The 22,319-nt window shown below is 44.7% G+C and overlaps 1 protein-coding gene across 1 annotated transcript in view; it reads right to left on the bottom strand.

The window, feature by feature from the left end:
* Nucleotides 1-22,319, bottom strand: part of LOC309584551 (Golgi phosphoprotein 3) — a 131,832-nt gene that overhangs the window by 12,163 nt on the left and 97,350 nt on the right. Inside the window, exon 3 of the mRNA XM_082300598.1 lies at nucleotides 17,110-17,224. Coding sequence (XP_082156724.1) covers nucleotides 17,110-17,224 — 115 coding nt within the window. The remainder of the gene's footprint in view (nucleotides 1-17,109; nucleotides 17,225-22,319) is intronic.

Genomic DNA, 22,319 nt, shown 5'->3' with positions numbered 1-22,319 from the left:
ATCCAGTTCCATGGGGTGTCTTAGTCAGCAATCTGACAAAAATTTGGGAACACATGTGGGAAGGAAATAGTACCCATGCCAATTGGACAGGGATGGAAGGAGAATATTCCTTACAATGGACACATAAGAACAATACTGGTCAGAATTGTAATATCTCAAATCTGGATCTGAAAATAATTTCAGGAACTATTTATCGGCTGACAGATTGCACTAATACCCCTTTGGGATGTCAAATACCAGAAGTATGGAATATACCTCTGTCATAGGTTAGCAAACATAGTCCCGGAAAGGGATGTCCTTGCTAAGGGGTGCTTACAGTTTCCTCTGGGAACTGATAGAACCTATCAGCTGGCCAGTTTGAATATGGACAATTCTCTAAGCCACTTAAAGTTGTGATCGCCTCTGTGATCCACACTTAAGAATAGACAAACTCCCCCCCAAGCTCTCTCTCGTTTCTGGTGCTGGGACAGGTGGCTGCAGGCCCCGTGTGGGGGCCAGTGGGCCCGGCCCAGGCCCTGCTCGGGCCAGGCCGGGCCGGGCCACGGCCATCCTGGAGTCGATGGGCCTGTTCCAGCCGTGGAACCCCCCCCCCCACTGCCTTGCCGTGGGCAGCCGGAGCGGCTCAGCTCTCCCCCCTTTTCCACTGCGATAAGAAAAATTCAACATTCCAGCTGCAAAGCTGCAAGGCCAAGGTGAGATTAACCCTTTTATTGCTGTGAAGAGCTGAAAACCTGAGGGAAGAGAGAGAGGAGATGCTTAAAGCTGAAATCCTGTTGTGAAGCTATGATATATCAGAGTATCCCGTTGTAATATCATGAAGATATGGGGGGTGGAGTGTTCAACTCGTAAGCAAAAGCACCTGCGCTGAGATAGGCAGATGCTGACGCAGCTGTAATTTCATGAGAAGTTTGGACAGGGAGAGATGGACCAGATGAGGACTTTTGCTCCAAACGGGAAAGGAGAAAACCTCACTTTCTAGAGATGCTCCCAGAGATAGTCCTAACGATGAAGATGAGGAAGACCCTTTGCTCCCAGGGAAGGAGAAGGGCCTCTGTTTTTTGTTTCTGAACAGATCAACCTTAAAATTGTACCCCAAAAACCTTCAAGAGTGGACCCTCAAAGCAGTTGCGGGAAAAGCTGCAAGTCGGGGGAAGGGACTCACATCTCACATACGAACAGAGACTCCAGCAGAGACTCCTCTTCCTAAATGGACTGAACAATATTTGGAAGTGGGCTGCTGTCTCGTTGTGATAATGTTTTCATAGCACGAGCAAGAAGAGACTTCTCTTTCTAAATGGAATGAACAAGGTTATTATGGAAGTGGTAAACAGACTGAACATCTCAAGGGTTTTTTTACATTGTCAGTGGGAGAAGGGAGGAAGGTGGGAGGAGGAGAAGAGTTCTGAAGGTGGTATAATTTTTTTTCCCCTCTTTTAGGTCTGTTAATAAACTTCTTTATATTCTTTCAAGTTTGGTGCCTGCTTTGCATTTCTCCTAATTCTTATCTCACAGAAGATAAACAGTAATGAGTATTTTAGACCAAACCACTACACTAAATTGGTGTTTCTGCCCAGTTACAAACCGAACCCGCAACAACCTCAAACAGCACAATGAGAATATATCCAGCCAGTTCAGTGGTGTCTAGATTGGGAAGGTTGTCCAGACCTCCCAGAGGATCCCTCACAGGTAGGTATAAAATATCCTGATTTAATAAGGTCAAGGCAAAAGGATCCAAGGAGAAAGGAAAAGTGGAATTGCACTCAAATATACACTCGTAGTAGTAGGAATCCTGAGGTACAGCAGCTCATTACTGTGGCCCAGGCTCTAAGGTTGACATGTATTTGTAGAAATTATTTTTCCTTTCTTAATGACGCCTGGTCTCACCTAACAAACAACGATGTAGGAAACAGAGGAGTAAAAACTTCTGCAGTTAGGGGAGGATTTGATTTACAACCACGGAAGAAGCTAGGTTTGGTATAATTGACAGAGATTTATAGACCTTAAGCACAAGCCTGTGTTTCTATAGTTATAAGTAAATGGGTGTTATGGTGAAGGGTTTTAAGTATAATAATGTGATTTTATAGGTTAAGAATTTAGATGTTGTAAAAGTAGTCTCTGTGTGGACATGACATGACAGGCTATTGGGTAAGACACAACCGCACTGCGGTGAAAAATAGCATAGGTGATAGGTCGTAAAGTCAAAACAAAGTTTCGTTTTAAGTGCCTACTGGATTAGAAAGTTATAAATTGCTGTGTAGCCCTTTGTCTTGTGACTATTCATTACTCTGATGTATTGCAAATCTCATGCCTCGAGACTGATGCTTTATTTGCAATAAATCCTGTGTAATTGCATAGTCCCATCTCTCTTTAATAAGAACTCCAACAGCGGTACACAAATTAGGCACCAATACAACGAGACTTGGAGAGATATAGACTGTCAGCAGGACACAGTAAAATCATTAGGACCCGTAGTATGGGTAGGAAATAATGGAATTTGGACCATACATTTGCCCTTGGGAGAATCAAGAGTACAATGGACACTGGGAGTATTAATGTTATGTCCCTTGTGGAAGGAGTCACTATGGGATCCCGTATCTTCGGGTCTACTGTCGGATTATTCAGTTAAGAGACGGGACTATCCAATTACTCAGGATTTATTGTTTGAGATAACAAAACGCATCAGTCTCGAAGCAGAAGATTTTACAATACCTCCAAATAATGGCGGATAGTCACAAGATTTAGAGTTCCATCGTAATTTATAACTTTCTAATCCAATAGGCACTTAAAACGACACTTTGTTTTGACTTTTTAACCTACCACCTGTGGCACTTCTCACTGCAATGCAGCTGCGTCTTGACCAATAAATTCTCATGTCATGTACACACAGATGTTTCTATTATATCATCTACATTCTTAAACTATATAAAATCACATTATTATATTTAAAAACCCTCCACAAGAACACCCAGTGTACATTTTTACTTATAACTATAGGAACACAGGCTTGTGATCCTCTTGCTTAATGGTCTATAAATCTCTGTCAATTAAGCCAGACCTAGTCTTTTCCAGGGTTGTAAATCAAAACCTCCTTTAATTACAAGAGTTTCTACTCTTCTGTCTCCCACAAGTCACCCCGGGAACCTGACTATGGGAGAAAGTTAAACGTGATGAAACTTGGAAACATCCCAGTATGGGAACTATAGTGGGATGGATTTTAGAATCCATCTTTACTCCTCAAATATCTACCTTTAGGAACAGACTAGCCATACAAATTTTGACTCTACAAATGGAAACTTTAGTGAATGCAACTCAATTGGGGTTGTAGCAGGACATTTCCCTACCACAGGAGGGCTTATCTGTTCTGCCTATCAGCTGGTGCGATAGCTCAGGGCATCTTCCCCCTCACATGAATTTGCTAATTGGTGAGATAACCCAGGCCGGACATCTGTCTGCTAGTGAGTAATTTCTGGTGCCATGGAGGTGGCATTCCCAGTTGCCAATAAACATCTTGCCTTGAGAGCAAGACTGAAGGAAGATAAGCTAGAATTTCTGACTGACAGACACTTCACTTTACAAACTATAAAAGCTACACAAAACTTTCACAAAGCAGACGTCTTCTGCACATTCCCTGGAAACGTGTGGGGCTTTTTCCGAAGTTGGGACGCTTACTTCGTGGTTACTCTTCTGGAGGTTGAGTTAAAGGACTCTATGTGTACCCCATCATCAGTTGGTGGTAAGTTACATTGATTCCTAATCTTTACTATTTCTTTGCTAGCTCTAATATAGGTACCCTTATGTTGTGCACTGTTTTATGTAATCTACTAGTAGTTCTTTAACTCTGTTTAAGGCCTTTTGTCTGTTAATCTTCTGTCTATTCAATAAATAACTCATTTTTTTAATAGACCTGATTGGCCATTCTTGAGAACTTGTGAGCCAGAGCGATTTAGGTGCAGGTCACCTGAGTAAAGCTACTGCCAAAAATCTGAACCTAAGGCAGGGCTGGTCTAAAGGCTCTCACTCAATCTATAACAGGGGTTTACTGAAATAAAGGAACAACTGCAAGATTGGCTTTAGACCTATTGCTGTTACATGAACATGGAGTATGTGGTTATGTGAATTTAAACAATACTTGTTGTGTGTACATTCTGAATGTGACTGCTAAATTGGATGATCAGATAGACAGGATAAAATTGGTTGCTGCATCTTGCAGAGAATTAAGGGCAGGATTAGAAAGTAAATGGTTGAATAAAATATTTTAAAAATTTGGATTTTCTCTGACTGGTTTGTTGGCCTCACTTTTGCAAAGTATAATTGCGATCATAGTAATAATTGTGATTATGATACTTGCTTTAAGCTGCATAAAAACCATGATTGCTAATGCAACGCAAGGAACTTATATGATGTTAGTAAAAAAAGCAAAGTGAGGCTTATGAAGGCTTGAAGGGAAGAGAAGCTTCACAAGCCTCAAAGGGGGGGAATGTTGCCAGATGAAAAATCGTTTGCACCTGGTGGGCTAATACCATGCTTATTCTTCAAAAACTACTGGCCTATTGTGACAGGATCTTTCACCCCGATACATAAAAATCCTCTCTGTTTTCCCCCATGGCTCAGTGTCTTGGGGTGACTTTATGATGTGTATCCCCTATCGCCGCTCTATGCCCGGACACGATTCCTGTGCCTGTCTGTGTCTTTAAAACTGGGTGAGAGAGAAAGAAAAAAGCCAGATGAACTTTCAAAGCAGTTTGTGCTCCAAGGTCACTCTATCTCCTCTGTGTGCTTCTGAGGCAGCAAGAGTGGAGGAAGCACCTTCCTGCTTTTCCCGGCTCTTGGCTCCTTTTTGTGAAGGATGCAGGATGTTTTGTCCACTAAATATCAAGTAGCAGGAAACCAGCTGCCTATACCCAGATAAGAGCCAGAGACAAATATGTGCTTGCCTAATCCCTATCTGTACTTGCTTAATCAGCTTTTAGTTCCAGGACCTTGAGCATAATGACCATACAAGGAAGGGTCAACCAAAAGACACCAGAGGATGACTACTAACCTTCATTCTGCGACCACCAGGAGGAAAAAAAAAGACCCCCTAGCAACAAGTCACACATGCGCAGAATACCATGAAAAAGACACGTTAACAGGAAAAGAGACTGTATAAGAAGGAACTGGAACTGGCGAAAAGTGCGGCAGTTGGTGGAGCGGAGACTCCCCTGCCGCCCAGCGCTGTATTTGCTTTTGCCTTGCTTGCTTGCTGTTAATAAATAAAATTGTAATTAGCAGATTGAGTCTCGGAATTCATTACACTTTTCTTGGGAGACGGAGAGTTAAACTCCTTTGTTTTCCTGGGACTTCAGTTTCTTCTTCTTCTCTTCTGGACTGTGCAACAATACCAGAACACACCAGGAGACCTTACGTCTCTGGCCTGGAGGGGCCTATGCCAAAAACCCAGCTCCGAAGAGGACAGAGAGAGACCACACTCAGAGAAAGGACTCTAAAATCTTCCCAGGTTTCTCTCCACAGCAAGAGGTTTTATTATTTAGCATTATTTTTCCCCATTGTGCATTGTGTCTGTTAAATAATATGTTTTTTTCCTTTCACTTTCCTCCGAGGAAAATTTTTCCCAAACCAGGTGGGGGAGGGGTAGCTGAAACCTGCCTTCTATCAGAGGATGTTCATTCTGGATGTTCCTCCAAATTTGTCTCAAACTGGGACACTCAGTCAAGCTGGAATAGCTTGCCTTGTGGTGAATTATCTCAGCTGAAAAACATCCTTAGCCAGCAATAAACATCCTGCCCTGAATGCATGGGAAAGGATAAGCAAAAATTCGTGACTGACAGATCCAGCACTTTTACAAACTATAAAAGACCACTATAATTTTCATAAAATCAGAAATCTCTTACATACTCTCTGAGTGTGTGGGGAGTTCTCCTCAAAGTTGAGATGTTGACCTCGAGTTCCTCTTGTGGAAGTTGAGTGAAAGGAGACTTCTGTACACCACTATCATTCATTGGTAAGTGACCTTGGCTCCTAATCTCTACTATTTCTTCGCTAGCTGTAATATAGGTACATTTATTATTGTGTACTGTCTTATGAACCTACTAGTAGTGTTTCTTTTGTTTTATCCTGTGTAGTAAGTAGTCTGTTTTAAGGCTTATGTTTGTTAATCTTGGGTCTATTCAATAAATAATCCATTTTGTAATAGACCTAATTGGCCGTTATTAAGAAGTTGCAAATGAGAGACATTTGGGGTGCAGGCTGCCTCAAACAGAGCTACTGCCAGAAATCTGAGTCAAAGGCAGGACTTGTCTAAGCTCTGCCATCTCCATTCATAACACCTATGGAACCCCACAATGCTTATTCTATAGGAAGAAGAACTGGAAAGAAACTGATGCCTAAAGATTTTTAGCTTTTTATATATTTTTCATATATTTTTAGCTTTGTAGACTGCTAATACATGGTTGTAGCTTCTAGCATTTTTCCTACCCTTTTCCCCTACATTTTAGAACAATAAGCTAACCTTCTAACACAATCCTGAAATACTGCTTAGTCTTATTTTCAAGAAGAGAACCTACAAGGACATTTTGTTTTCCAACCAGAATCTGAGAAGACACAACAAGAAATGGGGCAAAGAAGCCCCTGGACCAATTCCAATGGGGCAGTACCCGAAGGAAAATTACCTAACCAACTGCTCTTCTAATTGGACAATATTTGATAGGTATACTAATCAACTAACCTTATAAAAATTGTATAAATACTGTATCACACATGCATATTGCCATATTATGCACTTTGAAGGCTTTTGATTAAAGTTTTGCTTTTATGTTATCATTTTAACACTGGAAAAGATCTGTGTTTTATTCCAGGCAACAGTTTTGGCAGCACCACCACATGAGACCTCTGGGACCCTATTGAACTTCTCTGAATCAAGTTACATTCTGTTGGAAGCTCTTCTGCTGGCACCTTTTAGGAGTTTCCCACAGCAATCTGAGAGGCTCTGTGAGTCCCACAATCCCACACAGAAGCAGAGGGTAATATAAAAGCAATTATTTTTTTATAATTGTTCTAGCAATTTTTGGTTTTTTCCAGAAATAGAGAGGTTTTTGGGATTGGAATATGACCGTTTTGTGGGATCCTTTTGTTTGTGGTCTTAGGAGATATAGTGGGTTCAGTTCTAAACCAGGCAGAAACACCAATTTAGTGTAGTGGTTTGGTTCAAAATATCCATTACTTACTTATTTTGCTTCTGTGAGATAAGAATTAGGAGAAAGCAAAGCTCCTCTTCCTCTTCTTATAGAAGTGGTAAACTGACTGAAAATCTCAAGGGTCGTCTTTTTACATTGTCAGTGGGAGAAGGGAGAAAGGGGGGGGGGGGGGGAAGAGGAGTGTTCTGAAGGTTTAGTCTGACTCTTACTTTTTTTTCTTTTAGGTCTGTTAATAAACTTCTTTATATTCTTTTAAGTTTTGTGCCTGCTTTGCTTTCTCCTAATTCTTATCTCACAGAAGCAAAATAAGTAAGTAATGGATATTTTGAACCAAACCACTACAGGAGGTCATTTGTTTGTTCAGTCTTTGAAGGTTTGGAAGGTTTGCCCCAGCATGGGGGGGGGGGGGGGGGGGGGGGGGGGGGTCCCACTTGAGGCTCCCAGAGGCTTTTTTCCCCCTTTTGCGTTTTTGCCCAGGGAACCGTGGGTTAACCCCAGCTCAGCTCAGCTTGTGGAAAAGGAGGGAGGGAGTTGCAGCACTGAACCATGCTTGGTTCTGAGACGAGGGTTTTATAGTGCAGCAAGAAACACCTGGGTATAGTGGTAGCGCCCAGCACTAGCTACCAGCTCTATAACCTCAGGTATGCCAGTTTGTCTTGGGGTGATTTTATGATAATACTGTATTCCCCTATCGTCTGCTTATTGCCCAGAAATGGGTCCCACAGCTTTAAGCTGGGTCCAGGAGAGGGGGGAGAGAAGCTGGGCAAATTCTTCAGTGCAGTTAGTGTTCAAGGACTCACACACTCCCCCACGTTCTCATTGCTGCAGAGCCGAGGAAGAACCTTCCTGCTTTTTAGCTAGCCTGTTAGCTGAGGCAAGAAATTTTTCCCGGGACTGTGGCTTCTTCTGGAACTGTTCAGCTTTGCTCTGGTCTGAAACACCAGAACATCACCAGGAGCCCTACGCCGCGGCCTGGAGGGGAGGCCCTGGCGTGCCGCAGCCCGACTCCGGAGGACCTCGGAAGAAGCCGAGCAAGACTCTAAAAATCCACCTTCTTTCTCCACAATGAGAAGGTTTATTACCTAACATTATTCTTGCTTGTTAAATAAACAGGTTTTTTTCACTTTCCTCCAAGAAATTCCTTTCGAACCTGTGGGGGAGGGGCTGCCGAAACCTGCCTTCCATTAGAGGACACGTTCATCTCAGGACATTTCATTCCTAATTTGTCTCAAACCAAGACACAGTTCAACTCCTGACTCAGGGAAGTGGGTTTTTTTCCTCTCTGTTTTTCCTTCGCCCTCTCCGGTCAGAGTTTAACCCAGTTTGGCTTGGTTTTTCGTAATCCGCGTGGCGCAGTTTTGGTCTCCTTGTTCCATGTAGGCAGACATTCCTCCCCGCAGTGGCTCAGCTGAGCCACAGTGAGACATGTAGCAGTCGCCATCTTGGTTTTGTGGAAAGGTGGGGGGGGGAAGGAGGGTGCTCCGGCCCAGTGCTTCCTAGACTGCAGTAGCCTGCTCATGCTGATCTAAGTGAATGGTGCAGAGTTAGGAATTTGCCTGGGGAATTTGCCTTGAAACCTCAAGGCCATGGGTTTGAATCCTGCTCTTGAAAGTGTTATTTTTCTTTTCCTTCCCCTGCCTAAAATAGAATATGGGGTGTGGGCTTTCAAAAGATGAAGAAATTCCTGATAATTCTGCCTTAGGTTTGGCATTATGACATTGGGGGGCATTGACTGTCTCTAAGACATTTCTTGAAAGCCAAGAATTAATTAGGCTGTCTGTTACAGTGGGGATTCTGTAACACGATGTATCAAACAAGGAGGCCCGTGGGAAAGAAATATATATGGACTGATTCTTGATAGATGTTTCAGAGATGTTTATTTCTGCCGAGGAACTGCTACAGTCACGGGACCAGAGGGTCCTTGCCCGCGCAGGGGAACACAAAACAACCAATGGGGAACGAGGCTGACCAGGGGCTAGGGAAACCCCATGCTTCCCCCCCAGGGCCCCTCTCCCAGGGCTACATGGCAGGGGGGACCCTGACAGCTGTCTATGCAGCTTTGGCCTTTACATAATTTGGAGGGAGAAAAAGCTTAGCCATGATATGGAACCCTGGAAAACATTATAGTATCTCAGCTTCTGTCTATTCTCCACCATGAACAAAGATGGCAGGAAGTTTTGTATGCAGAATTACTTTTACTCCTTATAAACTGCCCAGGCTTGCGAAAAGGTTATGAATCAAATGAAACTCCACTGGAGGAGCAGCCTGTTATGGTTTTGAAAGGAAAGAAAGAGAAAGAGAAGGAGAAAGTGTAAAGAGCCCCCAGATAGCAAAATCTGTGTCAGAGACCCAGATATATTAGACTTAGGTTTATTGATAGCTCTTAGGTTTGAGGGGACTGGGGGATCAGGGACCTGTGGGAGTGGCTTCTGGTGTGCCGCCACCACTACTGCCACCGCTATTGCAGCCACAACCCATCCCTTTGCAGCCACCACCACTGCCACCACAACCCGCTCCTTTGCAGTTGCCACCTGTTCTTTCAAAGCCTTTGCCAGGTGGATCTGCCCAGCGGCGCAAACACAGCCATGGCCCAACCCACCCTCTGCCCCTGGGATCCCTCTATGCCGCCCACGTAGGAGTTGGGAATGTGGGTCCCGCGAGTGTTACCAGGGTGGATTGCACGGGCACCACCATTGTAGGTAGAGGCGAGGCTGTGGCCGAGCCCCTCCACTGCCCGTGCTGCCGGGGTGGCTCCGGCCCCAGCTCCACTACCTTTGTTGCAATCCTGGCGGCGGCCTGGTAATAACCCCCAACCCCACCTGCACTGTCCACGGTGGCCCCCCGCCTTTGCTACTGCTGCAGGGAGGGGCTGGGGGCGGGGACCGGCCCACCCCAGGGCATGACGTAACTCACGTGGGCGGTGCGGCTGTGGCTGTCACGGTGGGCGGTGCGGATGTAGCCTTTGCCAGTAAGGGTGGGGGCGGGGCCCCTGCTCTGCCCACGGTCCAGAGCGGGGGTGGCAGGAGCTTGGCTCCTGCAGTGGGAGGGACCATCCCAGCTGCTTCCCTCTTCCCTCCCGCCTATGCAGCAGAGGTTGGGGGTGGAGCCTTCGTGCCGCAGCAAAGGGGGGATGAGGCAGTGGGCAGAAGCCTGCCTTTCCCATCTGCCCCTCCCCTCTCCCCCACCTACGCAGCCCAGGGTGGGGGAGTGGGACCCGGTTTTGGGCCAACGGTTTGGCCTGCTTCCTATGCATATCCCAGTGCTTCCGGGGTGGCACCGGGTGGAACCCAGCTCCCACCCGGTGGGGGTAGCTCTGATTCTGCAGGTGGGGAAATAATACGGCCCCCCAAGAAAAAAGAAAGGCAGGCTCACCCTCCCTACTCTCCTCCTCCCTTGAGAAGGGAAACTGCAGAACCAAAAACTATTAAAAGCGAACCTGCCAGCATAGACTCCAACACCTCCTCTGAAGAGGAGGAAACTGAGGAAAAAACATCTCTTGCAGCTGGGAAGAGGAAGGGGAAAAAGGCACAAGAGGCTATAGCGGCCTCTAGCCCTGTGGCTGGTTGTGCCAGATCTAAAAAGGAAGAAGTTGTTATACAAACTCCCTTGAGACAAGCTATGGGTAGCCAGGGTCCTGTCTTAATAAGGGTTCCCTTTTCTCTTGTTGAGCTGCAGCAGTGGAAGCCCTTAGTCAAGGAGTATAGAGACAATCCAGAAAAAGTAACTAATTTTGTAGAAAGAGCCAATTAATCACAGAATCCAGATTGGAACAATTTAGAAGCCATAATGGATACTTTGATAGAACCAAGAAAGAGATGGTAAGGAGGGCAGTTCAGTCTGCAATAGAGGCACAGATAGCGGCTGGTACTCTTCAAGGGTCAGTTAATGATTTTTTCCCTTCAGAGGATCCAAAGTGGGACGCCAATGTAACAGAACAAATGGAAAGGTTGAAACGATATCAGAATTGGGTGGTCTATGGGACGAGAAATGCAATTCCTAAAGCAATAAATTGGTCAAGATTATACAACATAAAGCAAAATGGAAATGAATCCCCAACAGATGTTTTGAATAGGTTAAAAGAGGCTGCACAAAAGTACACAACTCTGGACCTCAAATCAGCTGAAGGGAAGGCACGCCTGATCTATCTGTTTATAGGTCAGTCTACAGATGATATAAGGATAAAACTGCAAAAGGCAGAGCAGAGGGAAGATCTAGGTAAATTGTTGGATATGGCTTAGAAGGTATATCGAAATAGGGGTTCAGAAACTGGAGATCCAAAAGATGGGGAGAATCGCCATGAGTATAATAGATGCAAAGGCCAGCATGGTAAAGGGGTCGATCAGGAAAAGACATCTAAGGAAGGGTACTCCTCTGGATAAGAGCCAACGTGCTTTTGCAAAAAGAAAGGATACTGGAAAAAGGAGTGTCCAGTGTTGGCAAAGAAGAAATTTCCAGACCCAGCTCCCGAACTAGCTGTGAATGGGGAATAAGGGGCACGAAAGGTCTCTTCCCCAGCAGAACCTTTGGTTATAGCTAAGCCAGGGAAAGACGAAATTGAGGTTTTGGTGGATACGGGAGCAACATATTCTGTGTTAAATACTTTAGAAGGGAAACTAAGTCAAGACACCGTAAAAGTGATTGGTGCCACAGGGGTAAGTGAACAAGGCCTTTCTTCCAGCCTTTGAAATTCAAATTGGGAAAACACTGGGTGATTCACCAACTCTTCTATATGCCAAAGTCTCCTAAGCCTTTGATGGGTAGGGATCTATTGGATAAGTTGGAAGTGGAAATTAAGTTTTGCAAAGGGAAGGGAATACAAGTCATAATTCCTGAGGCTAAATTTGTCAAAGCAGCTGCCCTTTTCATACAGGAGGACCCATGGTGAAATACCCACAGAAGTTGAAAATGTTGTCATTCCAATAGTGTGGCCCAGTGATTTTCCTGGGAGATCCAAATGGGCAGAACCTGTAAGCACTGCAATTAAACCAGGAGCCACACCAGTAAGACAAAAACAATACCCTTTGAAGTTAGAGAGTCATAGAGGGTTAGCCCCTATAATTGAGAAGTTCCTTAAATTTGGGTTATTGGTAGAATGTGAATCCAAATACAACATGCCCATCCTGCCAGTAAAAAAGGCTGATGGTAAAAGCTACCGATTGGTGCAGGATTTAAGGGCAATTAACAAAATAACAGAGGATATACACCCGGTAGTAGCCAACCCCTATACCCTTTTGACCACATTGACAGACAATTTAGAGTGGTTTACTGAGTTAGATCTCAAAGATGCCTTCTTCTGCACTCCTGTAAATAAGAACAGTCAAGAACTTTTTGCTTTTGAGTGGGGAAATCCTGAGACAGGGAGAAGAAGCCAACTCACCTGGACAGTCCAACACCAGGGTTTCAAGAATAGCCCAACTATATTTGGAAACCAGCTGGCAAAAGAATTGGAGAACTGGAGAAGACAAGAACCAGGAGTGGTTGTTTTACAGTACGTGGAATATACTAATTGCAGCCAAAGATCGAGATGACTGCATCCAACTCACTGTAAGTTTGTTAAACTTTTTGGGACTAAGTGGGTATAGAGTCTTAAAAGAGAAAGCACAGATTGCCAAGGAAGCAGTGATTTATTTAGGGCTTGAGATCTTCCATGGACATCGACAACTCAGCAGAGATTGGAAAGAAGCTATCTGTTGTCTTCCCGAACCCCACACCATGAGAGAAATGCAGGCCTTCCTGGGAATAGTAGGTTGGTGTCGCTTATGGATACCAAATTATGGATAACTGGTAAAGCCTCTGTATGGAGCACTAAAAGCAGCCAATAAAGGAATTGTGATATGGAGAGATAGTACTAGAGCTGCATTTAAACAGTTGAAACATTCTTTAATATCAGCTCCAGCATTACTGCTGCCAGACTTAACTATGCCTTTTGAATTATTCACCTATGAGTGACTGAATGGGGGTACTAGCACAGTTCCTTGGAAACCAGCGAAGAGCTGTGGCCTACTTTTCAAAACAGCTAGACAATGTTAGCCAAGGGTGGCCTGGGTGTTTGAAAGCTGTGGCAGCTACTGTTATATTGATCCAAGAAGCTCGGAAATTCATCCTTGGGCAACATATTGTAGTGTGTGTACCCCATGCAATACTAACTGTACTTGAATAAAAGAGGGGGCATTGGTTGTCCCCAGCTATGTTTCTGTCCTCCAAGTTGATTGGCAGTGTGCCTGAGCATGACTCTTTACAGACCATAGAAGAGGCCTATTCTAGCAGACCAGACCTGAAGGATGTGCCTCTAGAAAATCCAGATTGGGAACTGTATACAGATGCAAGCAGCTTCATGAGAGATGGTAAATGAATGACAGGTTATGCAGTGACAACTACGGATAAGGTAATTGGGCAAAGGACTTGCCACTAGATGTATCATCACAGAAAGCTGAACTGATTGCACTGACGAGCTCTAGAACTGAGTGAAGGAAAGAAGGTAAATGTATGGACTGATTCTAAATATGCATTTAGTGTTGTGCACGCCCATGAAGCCCTCTGGAAGGAAAGAGGCTGCTGACTGCTCAAGGTAATGGAATCAAAATTGCTGAACAGATCCTTGCACTCCTGCAGAGTATTTGGAAGCCTACGGAGGTGGCTATTATGCATTGCAAAGCTCATCAAAAAGGAAAACAATTCCTGAATTAGGGAATCATTTTGCCGATGGAACAACAAAAGGGGCTGCAGAAAAAGGCATTCTAGCAATAGTACCACAAAAAGAAATCAGTCAAGGTTTACCCCAAAGAATGATCAGAAAGACCACCAGTTAATTGGGTCCCTTACGGCTGAAATCAAAGAGAGTGGGTGGGCTGTTACACCAGCAGGACAGGTTGTAGTCCCATCCCTGCTCCTTCGGGAGATAGCTTGGCAGGAACATGAAGGTACCCATTGGGGAACAGAAAATCTTTTGAAACATCTGAAAAGGGTAGTAATAGGAAGGGGAATGACCAAAATTGTGCAGTCTATAGTGAGCAAATAGGAAATCTGCTGTCAAAATAATCCTGATACGAGCAAAAGAGTAGTGCTAGGGGTGACAAAGGCCGGAGACCTTCTTGGAGACTATTGGCAGGTAGATTTTGCTGAGTTACCATGTAATGAAGGATATAGGTAAGTACTGGTGTTGGTTGACACCTTCAGTGGATGGCCTGAAGCTTACCCCTGTTGTACTAACACAGCAAAAGAAGTGGTAAAAGTCTTGCTCAATCATATAATTCCAAGGCTTGGGGTTCCTTTGGGGATGTCCTCAGACAGGGGACTACATTTTGTTGCAACAGTAGTGGGAGAGGTTAGTCGAATTCTGGGAATTGCTTGGGATCTGCATACGCCCTACAGACCCCAGGCGAGTGGTAAAGCTGAACATATGAATGGAACCCTCAAAACACAGATTAGCCAAATTTGTCAAGAGACATATAAGACATGGGTTCAGGCCTTGCCTATAGCCTTACTGAGAATCCACATACAACCAAGGTGGAGGGGCAACATAAGTCCCTATGAGATATTGTATGGCAGGCCATATCAAATTCCACATATCCCCGGAGAAATCCATATGAGGGGGAAAACTGACTTACAAAAATATTTAATGGCTTTAAGCTCCACTTTGCAGAAGCTTCAGAGATTCTCCATGTTATTCAGACCCATAGGACTGGACACACCTGCTCATCTGTTCCAGCCTGGAGACTGGGTCTATGTCAAATGGTGGGACAGTGGCCCCCTGCAAGCTAAGTGGAGAGGACCATTCCAAGTCCTGCTGACTACCCTCACCGTAGTCAAAGTTGCTGGAAAAGGACCCTGGATTCACTACTGCAGAGTTAAAAAGGCTTCTGCTCCTGAAATAACTGGAAAAACAGAGGCAGATACAAATGATTATATGGTTTAAACTGTTCTTTTGTGTCTGTTATCCACACAGTTGGTAACCATGACTCAGGTGTAGACCCAAAATTTACAAAGCAGAATGGCTCTCGATTTCCTACTAGCCTCACAAGGGGGCATGTGTACAGTCATTAACACTAGTGTTGTTCTTATGTAGATCAGAGAGGAAGGATTAATAAAGATTTGGCTAAAATCTGGAGACAAACTCAAATTCTACATCAGGTAACTCTCACAGATCTTTCATACACTTACCTCATGATCACCAAATTGAGCTTGGATAAAACATCTATTCATAATGGCTATATTTGTAGTTGGTGTCTGCATAATAGCTGACTATGATTCAGTGCTGTGATTTCTGGTCATCTTTATGGTCTAACATCAAATGTAAGAGGTAGAGACTAAACAATGTGAAATTTTTGTCAAGTATCTAAAGGGGGGAATGATGCCTAAAGATTCTTAGCTTTTATGTATTCTTCATGTATTTGTAGCTTTGTAGACTGTTAATGCATGGTTGTAACTTCTAGCACTTTTCCAGCTGTCTTTCCCACAGCAAACAAACCCTTACTGATACATTCTTGAAATTCTGTTTAGTCCTATTTGTTAGTTTAGCAAAGACGTTTTGCACCATGTATCGCAGACATAATAAAGGTAGAGCTAGAGGATCAGGAGGGAGGGATCCAATGGGGCAGAACCTGGGGCAGAGATTACCTAACCAACTGCTCTTCTAATTAGACAATATTTGCTAGACATACTAATTGCCTGATCTTATAAAATTGTACTAATCTAATTCCAGGTACGGTTTTTCACCATATTGTGTACCTGAAGGCTTTCAAGTAAAGGTTTGCTTTTATATTATAATTTTAATGTTGCTTGGGAGGGTTTTGTTCTATTTCCAGGCAACACTGCAAGGCACCATTTTAGGCCCAGTTGTCTTCGACATCTTCATAAATTACTTAAATGTAGGACTTGAAGCTATATTAAGTGTTTGCTGATGACACTAAATTAGCAGTAGCTGTTGACTCCTTCAAAAGCAGAGGCCCTGCAGAGAGACCTTGACAAATTAGAGGGCTGGGCAATCACCAACTGTATGAGGTTTAACAAGTGCAAGTATCAGATTCTGCACCTGGAATGGGGCAACCCTGGATATACAGACAGACCGGGGAACAAGAGGCTGGAGAGCAGCTCTGAGGAAAGGGACCTGGGGGTCCTGGTTGATGGCATTGAATATGAGAGCAGTGTGTCCTGGAGCCAAAAGGGTCAGTCATATCCTGGGGTGCATCGGGCAAAGCATTGCCAACTGCTTGAGGGAGGTGATTTTCCTGCTCTACTCTGCACTGGTGCGGCCTCACCTTGAGTTCTGTGTGCAATTTTGAGCACGAGCACCACAATATAAGAAGGACTAGTGATAGGCCCTGAGGAAACAGCTGGAGCAGTGTCAGGGGAGGTTTAGATTGGATATTAGGAAAAGGTTCATTACCCAGAGGGTAGTTGGGCACTGGAACAGGCTTCCCAGGGAAGTGGTCATGGCCACAAACCTGACAGAGTTCAAGAAGTGCTTGCACAATATTTTCAGGCACGTGGTGTGACTCTTGGGGCTGTCCTGTGCATGGTTAGGAGTTGGACTCAATGATCCTTGTAGGTCACTTCCAACTCAGGATATTCTATGATACTCCAAACTTCCACTATCCCTCATTTCCAATTACAGAGAAAGGCCATTATATCTCCAGGGTGCAGTGCTGATTTACTTCAGAGTCAGCAGAAGACACATCTTCCACAGAGTAGAGATGTCCTCTGACACTTCCATCTGGATCCTTTCTGTACCAAGTCAAAAGCAAGTAACTTATATTTGATTAAAGGCTAAAATTAACAAGAGACTACTCTACAGGACAGTGATTTAACTTTTTTGCATGCTGTCTCCATGAAAATCTTACAGTATTATCTCTAGTGATGCCAGATAATTAGCTTTATTGGGGAGGGAAAAAGCAAATACATTATGTTCAAGACTTACCACTAAGCAGTTCAATCCAATTTTGTACTGTTTCAGGAGGTTGGGTCTCTTTTATGTGTTTCAGAGCTTCATCAAGCAGAACATCCCCTGTAGGAGCATCTGACTTGCAAATTACCTAGGGTAGAATAAAATGCAGTCAGTATTTTTACTTAATTCATATACCATACCATAAATATCCAACAATAAAAACTTGAAAAATCTACCTGTTATCAGAACCAAGGAAAATTTTAAGGAGTGAGGCATGTTCTCTAAGAATATGCAAGTTTAAAAAATACCTAGTTGTTAAAAAAACTATTTAGGATTTTAATTACAAAGCTCTGTTATGTGTTAAGTTATCTATAACCTCTATTAACCTTAATTGACCAGAACTATAGTATTAATAACATGTTTAATACCTAATTTTTAAAGGAAGATAATCAACTAACCTGGCCAGGTCCTTCACTTTCTCCTCAAAACAGAGTATACTACCATGCTAAATTGCTCTCTGATAGCAGTCCATTTTACTGCTTCAAGTCAATATATTCAGAATAGTGCAGATAGGCCAAGTGAAATTGAGAAATCAATTAGAAAGTGAAAAGGCAGGAAAAATGCTTTTCTTCTTCCATATGTTGATGGATAAAATAGTTTCAAGACAACATCTATCAGTTTTACAGCTCTGAAGAACATTTTAACCAGCAACACTAAGTTCTATTCACTAGCAGTTAAAATACACACATTAGGCAAAATATATATATACCAATAAATCCCTTAATATGCAGTCATAAACGAAACATCATTTAAGTTTGTTATTAAATAGCTTCTAAAATTATTTGAGTTTTTCCCCCAAGAGAGCACTGGAGAGAGAGAAAAAAGATCATTTACAGTAGCATAATAAAATTTAAGAATGTGAGTAACTTCTCATTTACCAGTATAAGTAGTTGTATAAACCATGTACTAATACCATTTTTTTTTCTGGTTAGCAAAACAAGAACACCAAACTAAAACATACAGATTTAACTAGCAGCTGTTGGGGTTTGGGAGTTCCCCTTCTGTTCTCTTTTTTTCCCTTGAGGAATTTTTCCCATATATGTTGCCGGGGCGACAAATTTCTGGGTGCTTGAGAAAAACAAAAGACCTGGCCACAGGAGGAGGGGTCCATCTGGCTACTCTTTTTCACCTGGGCTTGTGGGCTGTTAGTTCCCTGCGTTTGGACGGAGAGGGAGGCTGGAAGGAATTCGTCAGCACTGAAGACTTCTGCTTTTTCGGCTGCTTTCCTTCCTTCTACCGGAGAAACCCTGAGATTCCCAAGCCTGCCTTCCCTGCCCTGCTGGGAGCCGGGCTGCGGCTGCCCTGCCCCCGAAGTTGCTTCAAGCCTTTGCTACTCTGTAGACCCGCCACGCCCTGCCTGCCCAGACCTCCAGGGGGCTCCCACCGCAGCTCCGGAGTTCGATACATCTCGTCTGCCACCCGGGATTTGTGCTCCTCCCTGCTGTTCCAGCCTGCTGTTCCCGAGGGTCTGGCCGGACACCGGGATCGGCTGCCCAGGGGGTTTGTGAAGCCTTTGTTCCATCCCTTCCCGGGATCCCAGGCCACCATTGCCGTGTGCTCCCCGAGCTCGCTCCGGAGCGCCCCCTGCAGCCGCGAGGGAACCATCGCACCTGCCCTGCTCACTGGGAGCCGCCAGCGCCCCTGCCGGCTGAGAGCGGAACTGCACCCAAGGGGAAAGGGCCTGACAGCCGAGAAGGCTGGCACTGGGTTTGTGATTGTTTGCTGTTACTGCCATAGTTATTGTTGTTTGTTTGCCTTGTTATACACACATATATATATAATAGTAAAAAACCTGTTAACCCTGTTCCTCATATCTTTGCCTGAAAGCCCCTTAATTTTCAAAATTATAATAATTCGGAGGGAAGGTGGTTGCAATTTTTTTTTCTTCCATTTCAAGGGAGGCTTCTGCCTTCCTTGGCAGACACCTGTCTTTCAAACCAAAACAGCAGCCCAAGTCACAGAATCACAGAATGGGTAAGGTTGGAAAGGACCCCAGTGGGTTCATCTCATCCAACCTCCCTGCTCAAGCAGGGTCATCCCAGAACATATGGCACAGGATTCTGTCCAGATGATTCTTGAATATCTCCAGTGATGGAGACTCCACACCCTCTCTGGTCTCTGTTCCAGTCCTCAGTCACTCACACAGGAAAGAAGTTCTTCCTCATATTCAGGTGAATCAGTTTCTGCCCACTTGTCCTATTGGTTGCCACCACTGAGAAGAGCCTGGCTCCATCCTCTGACACCCTCCCATCAGATACTGATAGCCATTGATAAGGTCACCTCTCAGTTGTCTCTTCTTGAGGCTGAACAGGCCCAATTCTCTGAGTCCTTCCTCTTAAGAGAGATGCTCCAGTCCCCTCATCATCTTTCTCACCCAGCTCCAGGAAATCCATCTCTCTGTTGCATTGAGGAGCCCAGAACTGGACATAGCACTCCAGATGTTCCTCACCAGGGCTGAGTAGAGGGGCAGGATCACCTCCCTCAACCTTCTGGCAATGCTCTTCCTAATGCACCCCAGGATACCATTGGCCTTCTTGGCCACAAGGGCACTGCTGGCTCATGGACAGCTTGTTGTCCACCAGGACCCCCAGGTCCTTATCTGCAGCTCTGCTTTCCAGCAGGTCACCCCCAGCCTGTACTGGTGCATGGGGTTATTCTTCTCCAGGTGAAGGACCCTGCACTTGTCTTTGTTGAATTTTAGATGCTTCCTCTCTGCTTATCTCTCCAACCTGTCAAGGTCCTTCTGAAGGGCAGTACAGCACTCTGGAGTATCAGCCACTCCTCCCAGCTTTGTGTCATCAGCAAACTTGCTGAGGAGGTATCTGCTCCTTTGTCTAAGTCATTGGTGGATAAGTTAAACAATACTGGGTCCAGTATAGAACCTTGGTGGACACCACTAGTGACAGGCCTCCAACTAGACCCTATGCCACTGATCACGGCCCTCTGGGATCTGTCATTCAGACACTTCTCAATCCACCTCACTGTCCACTCATCCAGTCCACACTTTCTGAGTTTGCCTATGAGTACGTTGCGAGACACAGTGTTGAAAGCTTTGCTGAAGTCCAAGTAGACAATATCCACTGCTGTCCCATCATCCATCCAGGTAATTGTTTCATCATAGAAGGCAATCAGGCTGTTGAAGTATGATTTACCTTTAGTGAATCCGTGCTGACTACTCCTGATCACCTTCTTGTTGTCCGTGTGGATATGTGGATAGAGATGGCCTCTGAATGAGATGCTCCATCAGCTTTCTGGACATTGAGGTGAGGCTGACTGGCTGGTAGCTCCCTGGGTCCTCCTTGACCTTTTTGAAGACCGAGGTGACATTTGCTTTCTTCCAGTCTTCAGGCACCTTTCCTGATCTCCACAGCCTTTCAAAGATGATTGAGAGTGGCCTAGCAATGATGTCTGACAGCTCTCTCAGTACTCATGGGTGCATCCCATCAGGGCCCATGGACTTGTGGATGTCAAGTTTACCTAGGTGTTCTCTAACCCAATCCTCCTTGACCAAGGGAAAGTCTTCTTTCCAACATTCCTTAATCCTGGTCTCCTAGGTCAGACATCCTTGAGGGCTGATCTTGTCAGTGAAGACCAATGTAAAGAAGGCATTCAGTAACTCTGCCTTCTCTTTGTCCTCTGTTACTAGGGTGCCCCTCCATTTAGGAATGGCCCCACATTATCCTTTGTTTTCCTTTTGTTATTGAAAAAGCCCTTCTTGTTGTCCTTGACATCCTTGGTAAGATTTAATTCCAGATGGGCCTAGGCCTTCCTTGTCTCATTTGTACCTTCTCTGACACCCTTTCCATATTCATTCAAAATGGCCTGACCCTGTTTCCACCTCCTGTGTACTTCCTGCTTACTCTTGAGTTCTTTATTCATCCACGCAGGTCTCTTGCCCCCTTTGCCCAATTTCTTGCTCATTGGGATGCACTGTTCCTGAGCCTGGAGGAAGTGATTCTTGAATATCAACTAATTCTCTCAGACCCCTCTTCCCTGCAGGGCCTGTTCCCATGGGATCCTTCCAAGATACCTGAAGAGGTTCAAGTTAGCTCTTCTGAAGTCCTTGGTTGTAATCTTACTTGCTGCTCTGCTTCCTCTTCTCCCAATACTGAACTCCACAATCTCATGGTCACTAGAGCCAAGGCTGCCCCCAACCTTCACATCTCCAATAAGGCCTTCCCTGTTTGTTAGTTTAAGGTCAAGCAGCACACCTTTCCTTGTGGGATTCTCTACTACCTGGGACAGGAATTTGTTATCAATGCTTTCCAGGAACCTCCTGGACTGTTTGTGCTTTGCTGCGTTGCTTCTCCAGCAGATATCAGGGTAGTTCAAGTCTCCCACAAGAACCAGGACCTGTGACTGTGAGGCTGCTTCAAGCTGCTTGTAGAAGGCCTCATCCACTTCTTCCTGCTCAGGCAGCCGGTAACACACACCCACAACAGTCACCCTTACTAGTCTGCCCTTTTATCCTAACCCATAAGCTCTCAATCCACTCATTATCCACCCGAAGACAGAGATCTATACATTCCAAGTGTTGCCTCACATAGAGGGCAACTCCACCACCACACCTTCCTGATCTGTCTCTCCTAAACAGCATGTAGCCCTTCATGACAACATTCCAGTTGTGAGCTATCCCACCATGTCTCTGTAATTGCAATGAGATCAAAGCCCTGTGACTGCACACAGATCTCTAGTTCCTCCTGCTTGTTCCCCATACTGTGTGCATTGGTGTACAGGCACTTTATAGAGGTATTTGAGCGTGTTAATATCCCAGTGGGGGTGAAAAGGGTTGCCCCATAGTCCAGTCTTGTGGTTACATCTATGGCTGCTTGTGCTTGAATGGGGTATTCCCTCTTAAACCTCCTTTTGCTACTTGGGCGGTCACTAAAGTTCTCCCCTTCCCACACCTTATCTCTGTTGAGCCTGGCCCTGTCCCCATCCCCTTAAAATCTAGTTTAAAGGTCTCTCAAGGAGCCCTTCTAACTCCTGAGCTAAGATCCTTTTTCCCCTTTGAGACAGGTGGACCCTGTTTATTGCCAGCAGGCTTGGTGGTGTATAAACTGACCCATGATCAAAAACCCCAAAATTCTGCTGGTAACACCAGTCCTGAAGCCAGGTATTCATCTACAAGATCTTCCTGTTTCTTGCCCCATCATTCCCTGCAACTGGCAGGACAGAAGAGA

This window comes from Coloeus monedula (genome assembly GCF_965178545.1).
Source record: "Coloeus monedula genome assembly, chromosome: W".
NCBI lineage: Eukaryota > Metazoa > Chordata > Aves > Passeriformes > Corvidae > Coloeus > Coloeus monedula.
Note: the sequence above shows the minus strand (reverse complement) of the source record. Positions and strands in the feature narration are given on the sequence as shown.